The 13213-nt window shown below is 48.5% G+C and overlaps 6 protein-coding genes across 6 annotated transcripts; 4 read left to right on the forward strand and 2 right to left on the reverse strand.

Moving 5' to 3' along the window:
- Positions 1–1813: 1813 nt before the first annotated feature.
- Positions 1814–4399, reverse strand: BDV27DRAFT_95617 (putative APSES transcription factor). Its single transcript, XM_032078040.1, has 3 exons — positions 4165–4399; positions 3880–4066; positions 1814–3819 (listed from the first exon to the last, which is right to left on the reverse strand). The coding sequence occupies exons 1-3, from the start codon at positions 4210–4212 to the stop codon at positions 1964–1966; spliced, it is 2091 nt and encodes a 696-aa protein (XP_031929243.1). The 5' UTR covers positions 4213–4399; the 3' UTR covers positions 1814–1963.
- Positions 4400–4613: 214 nt separating this feature from the next.
- Positions 4614–5415, forward strand: BDV27DRAFT_125791 (NADH dehydrogenase [ubiquinone] 1 beta subcomplex subunit 7). Its single transcript, XM_032066411.1, has 3 exons — positions 4614–4705; positions 4795–4916; positions 5007–5415. Exons 1-3 carry the CDS (start codon positions 4654–4656, stop codon positions 5109–5111), a joined length of 279 nt encoding a protein of 92 aa, XP_031929244.1. The 5' UTR covers positions 4614–4653; the 3' UTR covers positions 5112–5415.
- An 842-nt stretch (positions 5416–6257) lies between these two features.
- BDV27DRAFT_95626 (glutamate--cysteine ligase) lies at positions 6258–8882 on the forward strand. The gene is made up of 7 exons (XM_032078041.1): positions 6258–6402; positions 6471–6543; positions 6612–6677; positions 6738–6880; positions 6937–7062; positions 7115–7700; positions 7751–8882. Exons 1-7 carry the CDS (start codon positions 6392–6394, stop codon positions 8753–8755), a joined length of 2010 nt encoding a protein of 669 aa, XP_031929245.1. The 5' UTR covers positions 6258–6391; the 3' UTR covers positions 8756–8882.
- A 127-nt stretch (positions 8883–9009) lies between these two features.
- On the reverse strand, positions 9010–9447 carry BDV27DRAFT_156245 (uncharacterized protein; the record flags this gene model as incomplete). Its single annotated transcript, XM_032072292.1, has 1 exon — positions 9010–9447. The coding sequence occupies one exon, from the start codon at positions 9445–9447 to the stop codon at positions 9010–9012; it is 438 nt and encodes a 145-aa protein (XP_031929246.1).
- Positions 9448–9694: 247 nt separating this feature from the next.
- Positions 9695–10696, forward strand: BDV27DRAFT_125793 (uncharacterized protein). The gene has a single exon (XM_032066412.1). The coding sequence runs from the start codon at positions 10343–10345 to the stop codon at positions 10670–10672; it is 330 nt and encodes a 109-aa protein (XP_031929247.1). The 5' UTR covers positions 9695–10342; the 3' UTR covers positions 10673–10696.
- A 282-nt stretch (positions 10697–10978) lies between these two features.
- Positions 10979–12840, forward strand: BDV27DRAFT_156246 (Alpha/Beta hydrolase protein; the record flags this gene model as incomplete). The annotated part of the gene is made up of 4 exons (XM_032072293.1): positions 10979–11245; positions 11314–11500; positions 11548–12168; positions 12248–12840. 4 exons carry the CDS (start codon positions 10979–10981, stop codon positions 12838–12840), a joined length of 1668 nt encoding a protein of 555 aa, XP_031929248.1.
- Between the last annotated feature and the right edge of the window lie 373 nt (positions 12841–13213).

A 13213-nucleotide genomic window follows, 5' to 3' on the forward strand; every position in this document is an offset into this window, starting at 1 on the left:
TTTGGCCGTCAATAGTCAAGCCAAAGGGCGCCAAACAACTTCCAAGTCACTTTCTGTGGATTATATAAAACTTTTCCGGATTGACAAGCGAAGAAGTCCGAAACGAAATGAAAAGGACTGTGGGTGGAAAAAAGACAATGAGGATAAGAGAAATTAGGTTGGTTGAAGCAACACAAAAGGGGGAAGAGAAGAAGTGAAGATGGACTGGAGAGGATGGAAGAAAGCCGATTCAGAGGGAGAACAGGAGGGGGAGGAAATGAAAGAGTGGGTGAGTAAGAGAAAAGGAAGAAGAAAAGAAGCGAGAGAAAGAGAGAGAGAGAGGGAAACTATCCTCCTATTGTTATTGCTACTAATACTTTCTAATACTGTAAGACGCAGAAGAATTAAGGTGCTAATAATACAAGACCTGTAAAATCAGCATCATGATCGTAGGTGCTGAGACACTGACTGGTTGGCCACTTCTGACACTTGTATTATGACTGGTTCGCTTGAAGAACGACTAGTCCTGAACAGGGTTAGCCACGGGCAAGTGGTGATTCTTCGAGTGGGTGATTTCTTGATAGCCATTGTTGGGTGATCTCATTTGGGGTTAGCCGTTCTGAAGTGGTGCCTGAAATAGTAGCCAATAGATCGGGGGAAATTGTGATGGTCCTCAGGTTCTCCATCCGGCCCCATGGATGCTTTCTTTATTTAGAGGTCGGGGTCTTTATGAATGTGAGATATACCGTAATAGGGCTAAAATCTAAACCTTTTTTACTTCGTGGTAGTATTAAATTACAATGCAAAAGTATGGAACGGTAGATACTAGTAGTAGTTAGTGAGGTAGATCAAAACTGATCAAAGATTCTCTGATTCTCATAGACTCATACCTACCCAAGTTCCCTACTAGTGCAGTCCCTGGTTTAATTAATCCCATTGCCCGTCAATCCACTATCATGGAACAGAGACAGCGCATCAGCCGCTATGACCAGCCAATCCGCCCCCAGAATTGCCTCTGCAGCCTGACAGTGACGCCAATATGCACCCCATGCCCCAATCCCCATTGGTTCGTCCCCGAGCTTCTTACCCACTTATCCCTGGGATCATCCCGACTTAGTGCCATCCAACGTGGCCTCTCTTCGCCGCCAGCCAACCGCTACCATCGTAGACTGATTCCCCTCTTCTCCTTCCCCTGACTGGCCTGGTGTTCCCCCTCCTACCACCGGTTCGGTTCGGTATTGCGTTTTGGACCAATTTTTAGATCGAACCAATTGGTTTGGGAGAATAGGATGGAGGTAGCACGGGAGTATCTGTGCTCATGCACCTAGGTCTGCATGGAAGAAATGCCATGCTCATCAGCATGTCTTTGACCTACGTATTTGGATACCTAGCTATTGATGGTTAATTTGGTTCCAGTCACCAGACAATTCTAGAAGTGGGGTTATGCGAGTCCAATGCATGTTCCATTCTACTCCACTATCGCTTGTATATAATGATACCATGACATTGAATTTTATCCATGTCTGTTTGTACATCATCTATCCATACGGTAATCCCACCTGCCCTACCATCAGCTAGATTCTTCCTGTATTGTTCTTGGCCTGTCACCGTGCCATTTCAGAACAATGAGTACACACTGATAGTCCCGACAAACTCAAGAAACACATCGGATGCCTCCAAATAAAATAACAACTGGGTATCTGCTGGCAGGACATAATTTTTCAGTCCCTACCAGAAGCTAATAATGATAAAAGAAAAACAAACAGAAAAAAGGAAAAAGAAAACGAAATCGTAAGGAACAGCATGTCCATCTAGGTAAAAAAATAACACATCGCAGAGACCTTGGAGAAACGTAATTCTCTGCAAGGTTAAAAAGTGCGTGAAACATCATATCCAGCCCTTGGTAGATCTATCAAAGCAGAAATTGATACGCTCACAACCAAATCGGGATGAATGCTGAGAACCAGAAATCATTCTGTACGTTCTAAGCATCAACAGACACAGGAGGTCCAGGGAGAGGAAAAGTCGCTGACCCCTGGGGCTCTGGCTCGGGGGACTCGCCCCCTGCACCTTTTCCGTTCATTCGGTCAAACTCCAAGGTCTCTACCAGTTCAGCAGCCATGGGGTCTAGTTCCTCTTCTTTCAGCCCTGTAGCGAGTGACACGAGCTTCCGATGAACGTCAAACTTGGTGCTAACACCCGCATCTGCCGTTTGTTGGGCGAGATCTTTGATGGCGGCACGCCGTGCTTTTTGCGCCGAACACAGTCGTCGGGCTAGCTGATAGACGGTAAGCAACTGGTTCTGGTCAGTCGAGGGCGGGTTCGGGTCCTCGTTAGTGGGTAATGTTGACGATGCGATCCGCTCCCGTAAGCGGGCTTGTTGAATCTGTTCCAGTAGCGATTCGTAGCGACTCCTCAGCTGTTCGTAACGTTCGAACTGCGCATCGACGTGCTCTTCTTTGGCCTCCTTCGCCGCCAAGTCGGCTGTTTGTTGTTGAATCTTTTGCCGATCCAACTCTAGCTGTTCGTACAGAGCCTCTGGATTGGCAACGTCGTCTGGATCCGGTTGATTGGCCTTTGAGCTCCCGTACCCAACTGCGAGTTTCTTGTTCGCTTCGGCCATGATTACTCCAATCTTAGTAAGGAGTGCAGAAGTGGAGGGGGAGGATTCTTGCGGTGGCGCAACAGATTGGTGATCGGCGTTAATCGGGCCAGCAACTTCCCCATCGATGTGGTCATTACCGATCGTGATAGAGGAAGGCGGCGGCGGGATATGTCGGTCAGACTGATTCGCTCGCTGAGTGATCCTGGCAGCTGTTTCGCCCTTCTTGTTTACTAAGTCTCCAGCCCGCGAGCAGTGTGTGAGGAGCAGATGAACCAAGCGAAATGCACCATTTCGAGCAGCAACCAAAGCTGCCGTGTCTCCATTGGAGTCTTGGAAGGATAACAAAACATCGATTTCATCTGGCGTACAAGTAGCACGTAGTTTGTCAAGCAGCACTTCACAATAGTACCGAGAGCTCTTCCACTTCCCTTTGCTTCGGGTGGTTTCTGCTATGTGATGGAATATGGTGGCGCCGAACCAGTCTCGGAACGACACTGTGTCCAGGAGTAAATCCAGGAGCGGCGGAAATGTCCTCTTTTCATAATTGTTCGTAAATAGAACAGCACGCACAAGCGGCGTTTCTTCATGTACTGAGAGTGTCTTCACATCTGCTCCCCTCCGCAGCAAATCTTTTACTATCTCCAGATCACCCATCGCACAGGCCCAATGGAGAGCAGTGTTCCCTGAATCATCTATTGGACGGTCCACCTGAAAGTTGGCCGGCGGTTCCGGTGGAGGAATTCGCGTTGCTTCTGGAGCATCTCCAACTGTCATGAAGTAGTCCAAGAGCTGGTCGCCATAGAGTATATGTTCCTGTTCGCTTATTGACATCGCAGTTACCTCATTCATGCCACGTTTGCGCTTTCGCGAAAAGTTGCCATTCTGGGTGATATGCATCATCTCCTCATCTGCGACCATGGAGGAAGATTCGAGAGTTGCTTGTTCAATCGATTCGTCTTCGTCGAATCCAGGGTTCATTTCATATTGCTCATGAGTGAAACTGGGTGGCCCCATGCTGCGATGCGGCTTAACTGCACTGAAAACCTCCTCATGTACAACCCTCCGATTAGAGGCCGCATTTTTCTGAGCTCTCGGTTTCGACGCGGCTGATGTATGTTTTGGAGCAGGTGGCGGACTACGATCCCCAGCCACGTAATCGAAAATTGGTCTAAGCTTATCAATGATATTGTTGCGCTCAGCGAGCATCCGGCCTTCAGGAAGTGGAATCCATGTCCCTAGTTCGATCTTAGCACGGCGAGCATCGCGAGCGTTTTGCCAAAGTGGACTTTCCCTACCTTGATATTTACCATAACCGCCCTGTACTTTTTCGTGGACCCCTTTCTGCACCTCACGTTCGAGTATACGTGTTCGCGCTGGCTTGTCAAACCCAGCTAATTTAAGGATATGTGTAGCATTGATCCAATCATCAGCCCGCCTTCGCATAACGCTGTCGCCATCGAGTTTGAACTCGTAGACCGGAACCTGATCAGAAATATTAGACACACCATCTAAGCGGTCGAGGGTTTTTCAAGGTGAATTGACGGAAAGAGTGAAGGCACAGAAAAAAAGAGGAAACCCACGCTGCTATACGTAGCAGAATAAATTTGTGAAAAATCCACCCCCGCCATGATGTGCGCCTCTCCGAAAACCGACTCGATCTAGGGATTCCCGGGCAATTGAAGGACGATGCGATGCGGTCACTTTTAACGGGGAATTCAATGATCCAAATTCACCTTCTCTCAGGCGTAAAGTATAATACACAAGCCTTGAATGCGAAACATCACATACAACGTATATTGAAGTCACAAAGATACCGTATCAGCCACTGATGGCTCGTCCTAGGCACAGTAACATCCCAAAAACGCGGTGGATTGCTCAAGAAGACGCGCCCCGGCCGGCAGAACCGCGTAAAGTGGAATTGGGTCCACTATTCCCATTGTGGGATAGAACACACGTGATGTCACATGACCATCTCCGGAAGGAACAGCACTTCGGGATAGCTGCAAACCTCGCTGCTCCGTCGCCTATCTGCAAAAGGACCCTATTCTACGCCACTTTCTCATACCAAAATGACCGTTGCCGAGTCGGTTAAGAGTGCCGTTGGACTGGCGGATACCCCCGGTACGTTTTCAATGCCATTGGCCCCCGCGCTCAAGAGAAAGATCAATATCTTGTCATTGATTGAGCCGAGTATTGATGTTCTATTTCAGCCACCCGCCAGGAGATGTCCGATGCTCGCCTGCCTATTCAGTACCGCGACTCTTGTGGACACCTCCTCATCCCATTGAACCGATGCCGGCAGCAGGAGTACTACCTTCCGTGGAAGTGCGAGGTATGTCATTGTGTTCCGTCTCCGCAACCTGCGTACATATCCTTGGTTTGATATTCGACGGTTATAACTAATATCTAATGTCTACTCTAGGATGAGAGACACAGCTACGAGAAGTGCCAGTATGAAGAATTCAAGAAGCGCGTTGCCAAGATGGACGAGCTGCGAGCTGCTAAGAACGGTGCCCGGAGCAATTGATACCAAACACATCGGCTTATGCATTTGATATGGACGAAGCAGCAGGTTATGTACATAAAGTTCTGAGATTGATTGATCATGCACCGACTTTGGCGTTCGGATTGAGAATAAGCTTGCCGATACTATCCCGTTGTATTTCGGACTCACAAGGCTAGCATCTTGCCTGTAATTCATGAAACGGTCGCCTCTCGGTGTGATGCGGACCAGGTGCTTCCATCCCTCCGAACGATTTCTATGTATGAGATCGCTTCGGGAATGCGCAAGCGAAGCATTGAATTTGTCCGCTAGTCCAGCCTTGCATAATTTGAGGTCGTATTACTGCCTACGTAGTAATCAATGCTGGTTAAATCATTCCAGTCCCCATGGTGTACCAAGGTCGATATATTCTTAAGATCGTCAGCTACTAGTCGTAAATGACAGTGACATCAGAGGTACGGAGTATGAACAAGAATAATTTATTGGCAGGGTGATTTCAGCCAGGATCACCGTGTGACACTGGTCTCCTTGATATATCGAGATCTGGCACTTGTAGCTTACGGCAGATGAAGTATAAGGCTACCTAAAGTACCTATTATCAAGTATATTGCTTGGTTCCTTGGTGATTTGTGGATCGCGAAATACATGACGTTACGGCTTGCTTCGACGATCGGTCAGCTGTAATATATATTTTATAGCGTCGGTTGCCTTATAAAGTCTGTGAACATTGATTTGCCTTGCACCTGTATGTTTACAGAGAATCTCGCGAATAATCCATGAACTCCTTAGCGATGTAATCACATGACCAGCCAGTTGAGGAAGCTGCTTAGAAATCAATGCATTGGCTTCTCGTGAATTCCGCAGCGTTAACGGCGTTATCAGCGATAATGGCAGTCGATGCCCCGCTTGGGGACCAAAGATGCCCCCCACTATTGGCAAAAGGTCTTGCTTTACCCAATCACCGATAACAATCACCGTCTCCGAGACGCCGCCGGGAAAATCAGCATAAAGGCGACAATACCAATCCGACTATGACTTTTTTCCCTTTCCTTCCATCGTCTGTCTCTACGGTTTTTCATGCTGTACGTATAGTACTCTAAGGTGTCAGTTCTACCTGGCATTGTTTTATTTCATTCGGCCGGTTGCTTTCAGCGTGCGGACTCTGGCGCATTGTCTGCCACGAAAATCTCCCCTCATCTCTGCGGGGCTTACAGATCGTGTGATCCGAGATTCTGTCTTAATACGAACGACTCTCTTATAATCCAAGCCTTACACACTGGCTCTTCGGAAGTGGCTATGACATTATGGGTTTGCTGTACGTGGTGATTCTTACCAGGCATATTGTGCGGCTTAGCCCCGACCTAACATTAAATGTCCTTCTAGAGCACTAGGAACCGCTCTCGATTGGCCCGAGGCGAAGAAGCGAGCGGATCAGGTGCGGAAATGGGGTATCGAGGTACGTATCTGCCTTCTATTTCTGCTCTCTAGCGATTCCTGAACGGACGTTCACCTAACGCACATCAGCAATTGCTCGCCAATTGGCGCCGAGCAAAAGGGAAAGAGCGCGACGCTCTTCTTTGGGGTGATGAGGTAAGATTCCTATGTCAACAAGACCATAACGCTCAAAACTGACTATCCACTCATGCTCAGGTCGAGTACCTCGTCGTTGCCGTTGATGACGAGGCGAAAAAGGCCCGGTTATCTCTCGCTCAGGCCGAGATTCTCAAGTCCCTGGCTGAGGATGAAGCCAATTGGAAGTCTGGAGGGTCAAACAGTATACAGAACAAGGAGCAGTAAGGCAAACTGGTTTTCTATATCAATTCCGAGGAACCTTTCTGATGACGCCTAGTGATGGAGAGGATCCACCCCATTTTCATCCAGAGTTTGGCCGCTTCATGCTGGAGGCTACTCCGGGGCGACCATGGGGGATCGGTTTCAAGGATCTATTGAAGGTAGAATCAAACATGAAATGGAGGTGGGTTTTTTCCGTCCGAAAATCACTATCCGAGCCTAACCTGGTCCCTTAGGCGAGAGGTTGCCAAGTCTCACATGGCACCAAATGAATATCCCATTACTCTTACCACATTCCCTCGCTTGGGCACGAAAGATGACTACATTCAACCATACTATCCTCCATCTGGAGCCGCACTCCGATCTCAGTTTGTTCCTGATGAGATCGCGAATCCCCATATTAGGTTTCCAACACTTGCTGGTAATATAAGATCGAGACGGGGCCGAAAGGTCGAGCTGAATGTGCCGGTCTTCAGAGACACAAACACCCCCGAACCTTTCAATGACCCAACGGTGAATTATGACCTCCACAACTGGCCTGAAGACGATGATGTCAGGAATGGAGCAGCTAAGGAAGGGCATGTCTATATGGACGCCATGGCATTTGGTATGGGCAGTTGTTGTCTCCAGATTACGTTCCAGGCAAAGAATATGACGGAGGGGAGAAAGCTATATGATCAACTAAGCCCGCTGGGACCCATCCTTCTTGCACTTACGGCTGCAACCCCCATATACAAGGGCTTCCTTGTCGACACTGACGTTCGATGGAACCAGATCGGTAACGCTGTAGATGACAGGACTCGTGAAGAACTTGGTGAAGCTGTGAGTTTTCCCTCTATTGATTGCCGGTCTAGAGTTAACATACTAAATAGCCCTTGAAAAATGATCGGTGGAGAATTCCCAAATCTAGATACGCCTCAAACTCGACTTATCTTTCTCAGGACCCTAGGCTGCGGAAGGAGTATTTGGATCCAGATCTGATCGTGGACGAAGATATCAAGAAGCGCTTGATTGACGGTGGTATGGATGAGCTTTTGGCCACACATTTTGCGCATCTCTTCATACGCGACCCACTGGTTATCTTCTCTGAAGACCTGGAAGAACTGGACCTAAACAAAGCAGACCATTTCGAGAACTTGCAATCGACGAATTGGCAACACATGCGCTTCAAGCCACCCCCGCCAGAAAAAGATGACATTGGCTGGCGAGTCGAGTTCCGCTCAATGGAAATTCAAATGACCGATTTCGAAAATGCGGCATTCAGCATATTTATCGTGCTCGTCACCCGCGCGATTTTGAGCTTTGATTTGAATTTCTATATTCCTATCCAACGGACAACCGAAAATATGGAAACGGCACATGCGCGAAATGCAGTTTTGGACCGAAAGTTTCACTTCCGCAAGGATCCATTCTCTCCTCGTGCACGCAGACCGCACCCACAGTCTTCTACTAATAGTGAAGTGTCGTCCGCCACGTCATCCGCCGTTAATACGCCACCCCCATCACCTCCACTTAAACCAGTGGAGTCGGAATATGAGCTTATGACTATCTCAGATATCATTAACGGTTCTGCTGACGGATCATTCCCCGGATTGATCCCACTTGTCGAATCGTACTTGAACAGTGTCAATGTGGACGTCGAAACGCGCTGCTTTCTGGCAACCTACCTCGATCTCATTCGGAAACGGGCAAACGGAACCCTCTGGACTGGGGCGCGGTGGATCCGTGAATATGTTGCTTCACATCCTGCGTATAAGCATGATAGCGTCGTCTCCGAAGAAATTTGCTACGACCTTGTGAAGGCAGTTGAGGAGATGTCTGTAAAAGAAGGAAAGAACGGGAGTGTTGGATGGGAGCTTCTTAGAGGCAAGAAGTAAGATGGCGAAAAGTTTGGCTCTCTATAGATATGGTATTTTAATCCGGATAGTAGATAGGACTGTTTCTCCTGATATTCTCCCTCATGGCTAAGAGTTCATTTTTGTTTACCGTGTCCACGTTGCATTTAGCCCTATCATTAACCCTTCATTTTGCTCCCCACAACCCTCATCCGACAGTCCAATGCATAGCCACGGGCAGGTCTGGATAGCAAGTGTATTGTTTATAGCAACGAATATTTTTCCTCTTCAGTTGGTCATCGACATGAGTCAGCTAACCCAGTTACCTTCCATTCTCCGTTGAGTTTATGAAGCACGAAAAGTTCGACGCCCACATGGTTCACAACGCCATTGATCTTTGATCTAAACGGCGCCCACACTGCGGCCATATTACCTGATTCGTATACTTTCACCCCAGGATCCCAGATCCGCTCGTCGATCTCGTCCTGCACGTTTGTGATCTGCTCCACAAAGACACCAATTGTACAGAAACGGGGTACCATAGGCGACGGTGGCCAAAGTGACATTCCTCCTGCTCTGATGCAGTATTTCTCGAAATCGGCTGACGACTTCGCATTCAATGCTGCAAGGAAGCCGTGCGTGACAGCGACGATGGCTTCTTCCTCAGATGATAGAGGTGGTGAAGAGATTGTCGTCATGGGAAGAGGCTCAGGTGATAACAATGTCCACCACATTTTGCAGATACGGCTAAACAATGAATATATGACGCGAGGGTAAATACACGATGATCGTATCCTCTTGCCATCTCGGTTCTCGAGGCTTTGGAGAGTCGACAATCGCATAGTGAATCTGCGATTCTCAGGGTAATGGCTCTGAGGTGCTTCGACTGGATACGTGTTGCTTGACCACCGCGATACACAGGCAAATTTTCCGTGCGATGAAAGGAGTTTAAATCACTGAAGACACATATACTGTGTCTTCTTGCACTTATACTATACTAAAAAGCGTGGAGTAGTGGAGAACAACACCTTGCTCGAAGAGACCGGTTGCCACCCTGATGTGAAGAGTCAGATTTTCAAGCAAACCCTTAAGCCAGCTCGTCCAGGAGTGCTACGACGCTAAGATTAGTACGACTCTGCTTCACTGGGGCAGCTCTCACAGCCAATGCATGTTGGGGCCACATCAGGGTCCCGTGTAGATCCAAGGGGGCTAGCTAGCCGGTTGTGCCACACGCATGTCCAGAAAACGAGGATCTATAACCGGAGTCGAACATAATACTCTATGAAACCTCTGGCTTTTGAACCCTTTGTAGAATGGGCAGTTCCGGCTATTGAATCTTGTACGACAAAGTAATACTGGTCAGGAGTTCTCCATGTGACGGACTGTTTCACTTAACATATGTCATCTTGTCTCAGGCGTAGAAACATGGCTAGATGGTTCATTTCTTGCCCATTTATAGGACACGAACTGTCTCAGGAAAGCCATCAAGATTATGTGCTAAACCTGACGAGGTGCCATCCACGTACAGCCTGAGAACAGTCCAGTCAGCTTAGTTCAAAACCCCCACATACAGCTTGCAACCGGCCACTTTTCTTTACAGCATATCTAAAGCGAATCCCACTGTGGGCTATGATGATATACTCCTGTTCAATCTTCCATGTCTTACATGGAAGATCGGGACCCCACATAGTCAAGCACGCAATTAATCAAGTCAGCTACCTGGCAGAAAGCAAAAGGAAGACGGACAATCAGCTCCATAGCCCTTCAAGTCACATCCAACAAGAGGAGACCTCTGGCATCACCGGCAAATCTTCGGGACATTCATCAATCAAAGTTCAACCGCGTCCACTTAGCACTATAAGCAATCCTACCCCCGGAAGCCCCACGAATCGTCCCTCCACAACCTCGTCGGTGGCCGACAATCTTCCCTCTAAGGGGAAATTCTCTTTAACCGGTTGACCATTCATTGATGCCGAAACTCACCCCCGCAATTCCTTAACCCCAGATACTCCGGATCCCACTGCGTCATAAAACTCTACCCTACTAATATGCCATTGTATGATGAATTCGGGCTCCAACTCTTTCATCCTTGTCTCTCAAGTCCCGACTCAAGTCCCGAGAGCATTGGGATAGTCCCATACGGGGCTGTATACCCCGCAACTGATGACCTTGCATATAAAGAGCGCGGGGTGGGTGTTGCAGGATGTGCGAGTTGGCACAGTCGTGTAGGTTTTTTTTTTAAAATTTTTTTAATGGTGGTACAAGATGCTCAAGACAATTATCTGTCTCTCGGTACTGTGGGTCACTAGCAATGCTGCTCCGAGCAATATACCAGGCCCAACAGCCCAAGTACGCAATGGGACATATGTCGGGGTAAGGAACGACCACTACCAGCAGGATTTTTTCCTAGGTATGCCATATGCGCAGCAGCCGATCGGCAACCTGCGGTTTACGGTACCTCAATCGTTGAATGAAAGCTGGGAGGGAGTCCACGTTGCAAAGGAGTACTCTAATATCTGTGTGGGGTATGGTGTAAGTGATGTTTTAACGCGATATGTCTGCTCGCGACCTCAAGATTGGCAAACTAATAAGGAATATAGACAGATTCAATCTGGTATCCGATGTCTGAAGCTTGTCTTACCTTGAACGTGGTCCGAGGGTCATCCGCGAGTGAGGGCTCCAATCTCCCCGTGGGTGTTTGGATCCACGGTGGTGGATTCTATATGGGTTCGGGATCAGATGAGCGGTATAACATGTCTGCTATTGTGGCAAACTCGTATGAGATTGGTGAGTTGTTTTTGGCCAGGTCATCGAGTATATACTGAGCTATGCAGGCAAACCTTTCATCGCCGTGACCTTGAACTATCGCCTCTCTGCGTGGGGCTTCTTGAGCTCCAGTGAAGTTGCCAGTAGTGGAAACACCAATCTGGGTCTTCGGGACCAGAGATTGGCGCTACAGTGGATCAAAGAAAACATCCGGGCCTTCGGTGGCGACCCAGAGAAGGTCACAATCTGGGGAGAGTCCGCAGGGGCAATGTCTGTTGGCGCTCATCTCATCGCATACGGTGGCAGAGATGACGGTCTCTTTCGCGGAGCGATTATGGAATCGGGAGGATCCATAACAGCCAGTCCAATGAATGACACCGGCTACCAGGCGATGTACGATGAAGTGGTGGCGAAAGTCGGTTGTTCCTCTGCCACTAATACGTTGCAATGTCTCCGCGGGGTTCCATTCGAGAAATTGAACTCTGTTTTCAACGGCACTGACGGCAACCCAGCGTACTCCTTCTCGCCTGTCGCTGACCAGGATCTTATGAGGGGCCGGGGAAGCGTCCAGCTGGACCAACATGAATTCATCAAAGTGCCCATCCTTGCAGGCACCAATACAGACGAAGGGGCTAGCTTTGGCCCCACGGGGGTCAATACCACGGAACAGTTTTACGCATACCTCACCGGTTAGTATTCTGAATTACTTCTTCTCTCCTCTTTTTCTTGGTCATGTGTATATGTACTAAATAACCTCCACACCACCAGACGGAACATCCGGCTTCAAACTCCCGTCATCTACGGCAAACCATATCCTAGAACTCTACCCGGACGACCCATCACAGGGAATCCCGGAGTTCCTCGGTGACCAGCGAGTACCATCGCAGGGCTACCAGTGGCGCCGGACATCGGCCTACGCAGGGGACTACTCGATGCACGCGAACCGACGACGACAATGCGAAGCCTGGACAGAAACCACCACCCCCGCTTACTGCTACCGGTTCAACATGCGAGGGGCAGACGTTCCATATCTGTCTGGCGCTGCGCACTTTGAGGAAGTGGCCTTTGTGTTCAACAACATTGAGGGGCTGGGGTATCATTACGGGAAGCCGTTCGAAGGGATGCCCGAGTCGTACAGCCAGCTGAGCACACTGATGGCGAGCATGTGGGCGTCATTCATCCACGACTTAGACCCGAACTCGGGCATCAAGGATAGTGAGGTTCGCTGGCAGGCGTATGGGGCGGACCAGCCGGTCGATATGGTGTTCGATGCGAATGTCACGAGCTATATGGAGCCGGACACGTGGCGGAAGGAGGGGATCGATTATATCAATTCGATGGCAGAGACATACTGGCGGTAGTGGTAGTATACCTGAATAGGTAGTTCTGGCTTGTTATTTACCAAATCGCACACTCCCAAATCCAAGTCAACGTGAAGTCATGACAAGATCTCTTTGAAGAACAATTCGCCAAATCGGGTAAGGCTGGTCCTCCTAACCAGCCACAAAAACAAACCAAAACCAAACCCCAGCAAATCCAGGCTACAAACATAACCTTCTTCATAAAAATTTCCGAAATAACCAAGGCAGCAAGACTTAAAAATAAACCCAAAAACATTAATAAAATTACGTTAAATTAGATTAAATCAAAGCAAACTATAATCTCCAAGAAAAGAAGAGACGAAGAAAAAGAACCCAAAGAAAAACAAGCCAAATACCGAACCATACAATTCCC

This window comes from Aspergillus caelatus (genome assembly GCF_009193585.1).
Source record: "Aspergillus caelatus strain CBS 763.97 unplaced genomic scaffold BDV27scaffold_56, whole genome shotgun sequence".
NCBI classification, from domain to species: domain Eukaryota; kingdom Fungi; phylum Ascomycota; class Eurotiomycetes; order Eurotiales; family Aspergillaceae; genus Aspergillus; species Aspergillus caelatus.

Excerpts from the sequence above, each read along its gene's own strand:
- BDV27DRAFT_95617 (XM_032078040.1), bottom strand. The coding sequence starts at position 4,212 with ATGGCGGGGGTGGATTTTTCACAAATTTATTCTGCTACGTATAGCAGC. Across the intron at positions 4,067-4,164 it reads ATTCTGCTACGTATAGCAGC|GTTCCGGTCTACGAGTTCAA; the intron begins GTGGGTTTCCTC and ends ATTTCTGATCAG. Across the intron at positions 3,820-3,879 it reads CGGTTATGGTAAATATCAAG|GGACATGGATTCCACTTCCT; the intron begins GTAGGGAAAGTC and ends AGATCGAACTAG.
- BDV27DRAFT_125791 (XM_032066411.1), top strand. The coding sequence starts at position 4,654 with ATGACCGTTGCCGAGTCGGTTAAGAGTGCCGTTGGACTGGCGGATACC. Across the intron at positions 4,706-4,794 it reads TGGACTGGCGGATACCCCCG|CCACCCGCCAGGAGATGTCC; the intron begins GTACGTTTTCAA and ends GTTCTATTTCAG. Across the intron at positions 4,917-5,006 it reads ACCTTCCGTGGAAGTGCGAG|GATGAGAGACACAGCTACGA; the intron begins GTATGTCATTGT and ends TGTCTACTCTAG.
- BDV27DRAFT_95626 (XM_032078041.1), top strand. Across the intron at positions 6,544-6,611 it reads TGCGGAAATGGGGTATCGAG|CAATTGCTCGCCAATTGGCG; the intron begins GTACGTATCTGC and ends AACGCACATCAG. Across the intron at positions 6,881-6,936 it reads AGTATACAGAACAAGGAGCA|TGATGGAGAGGATCCACCCC; the intron begins GTAAGGCAAACT and ends GATGACGCCTAG.
- BDV27DRAFT_125793 (XM_032066412.1), top strand. The coding sequence starts at position 10,343 with ATGATGATATACTCCTGTTCAATCTTCCATGTCTTACATGGAAGATCG.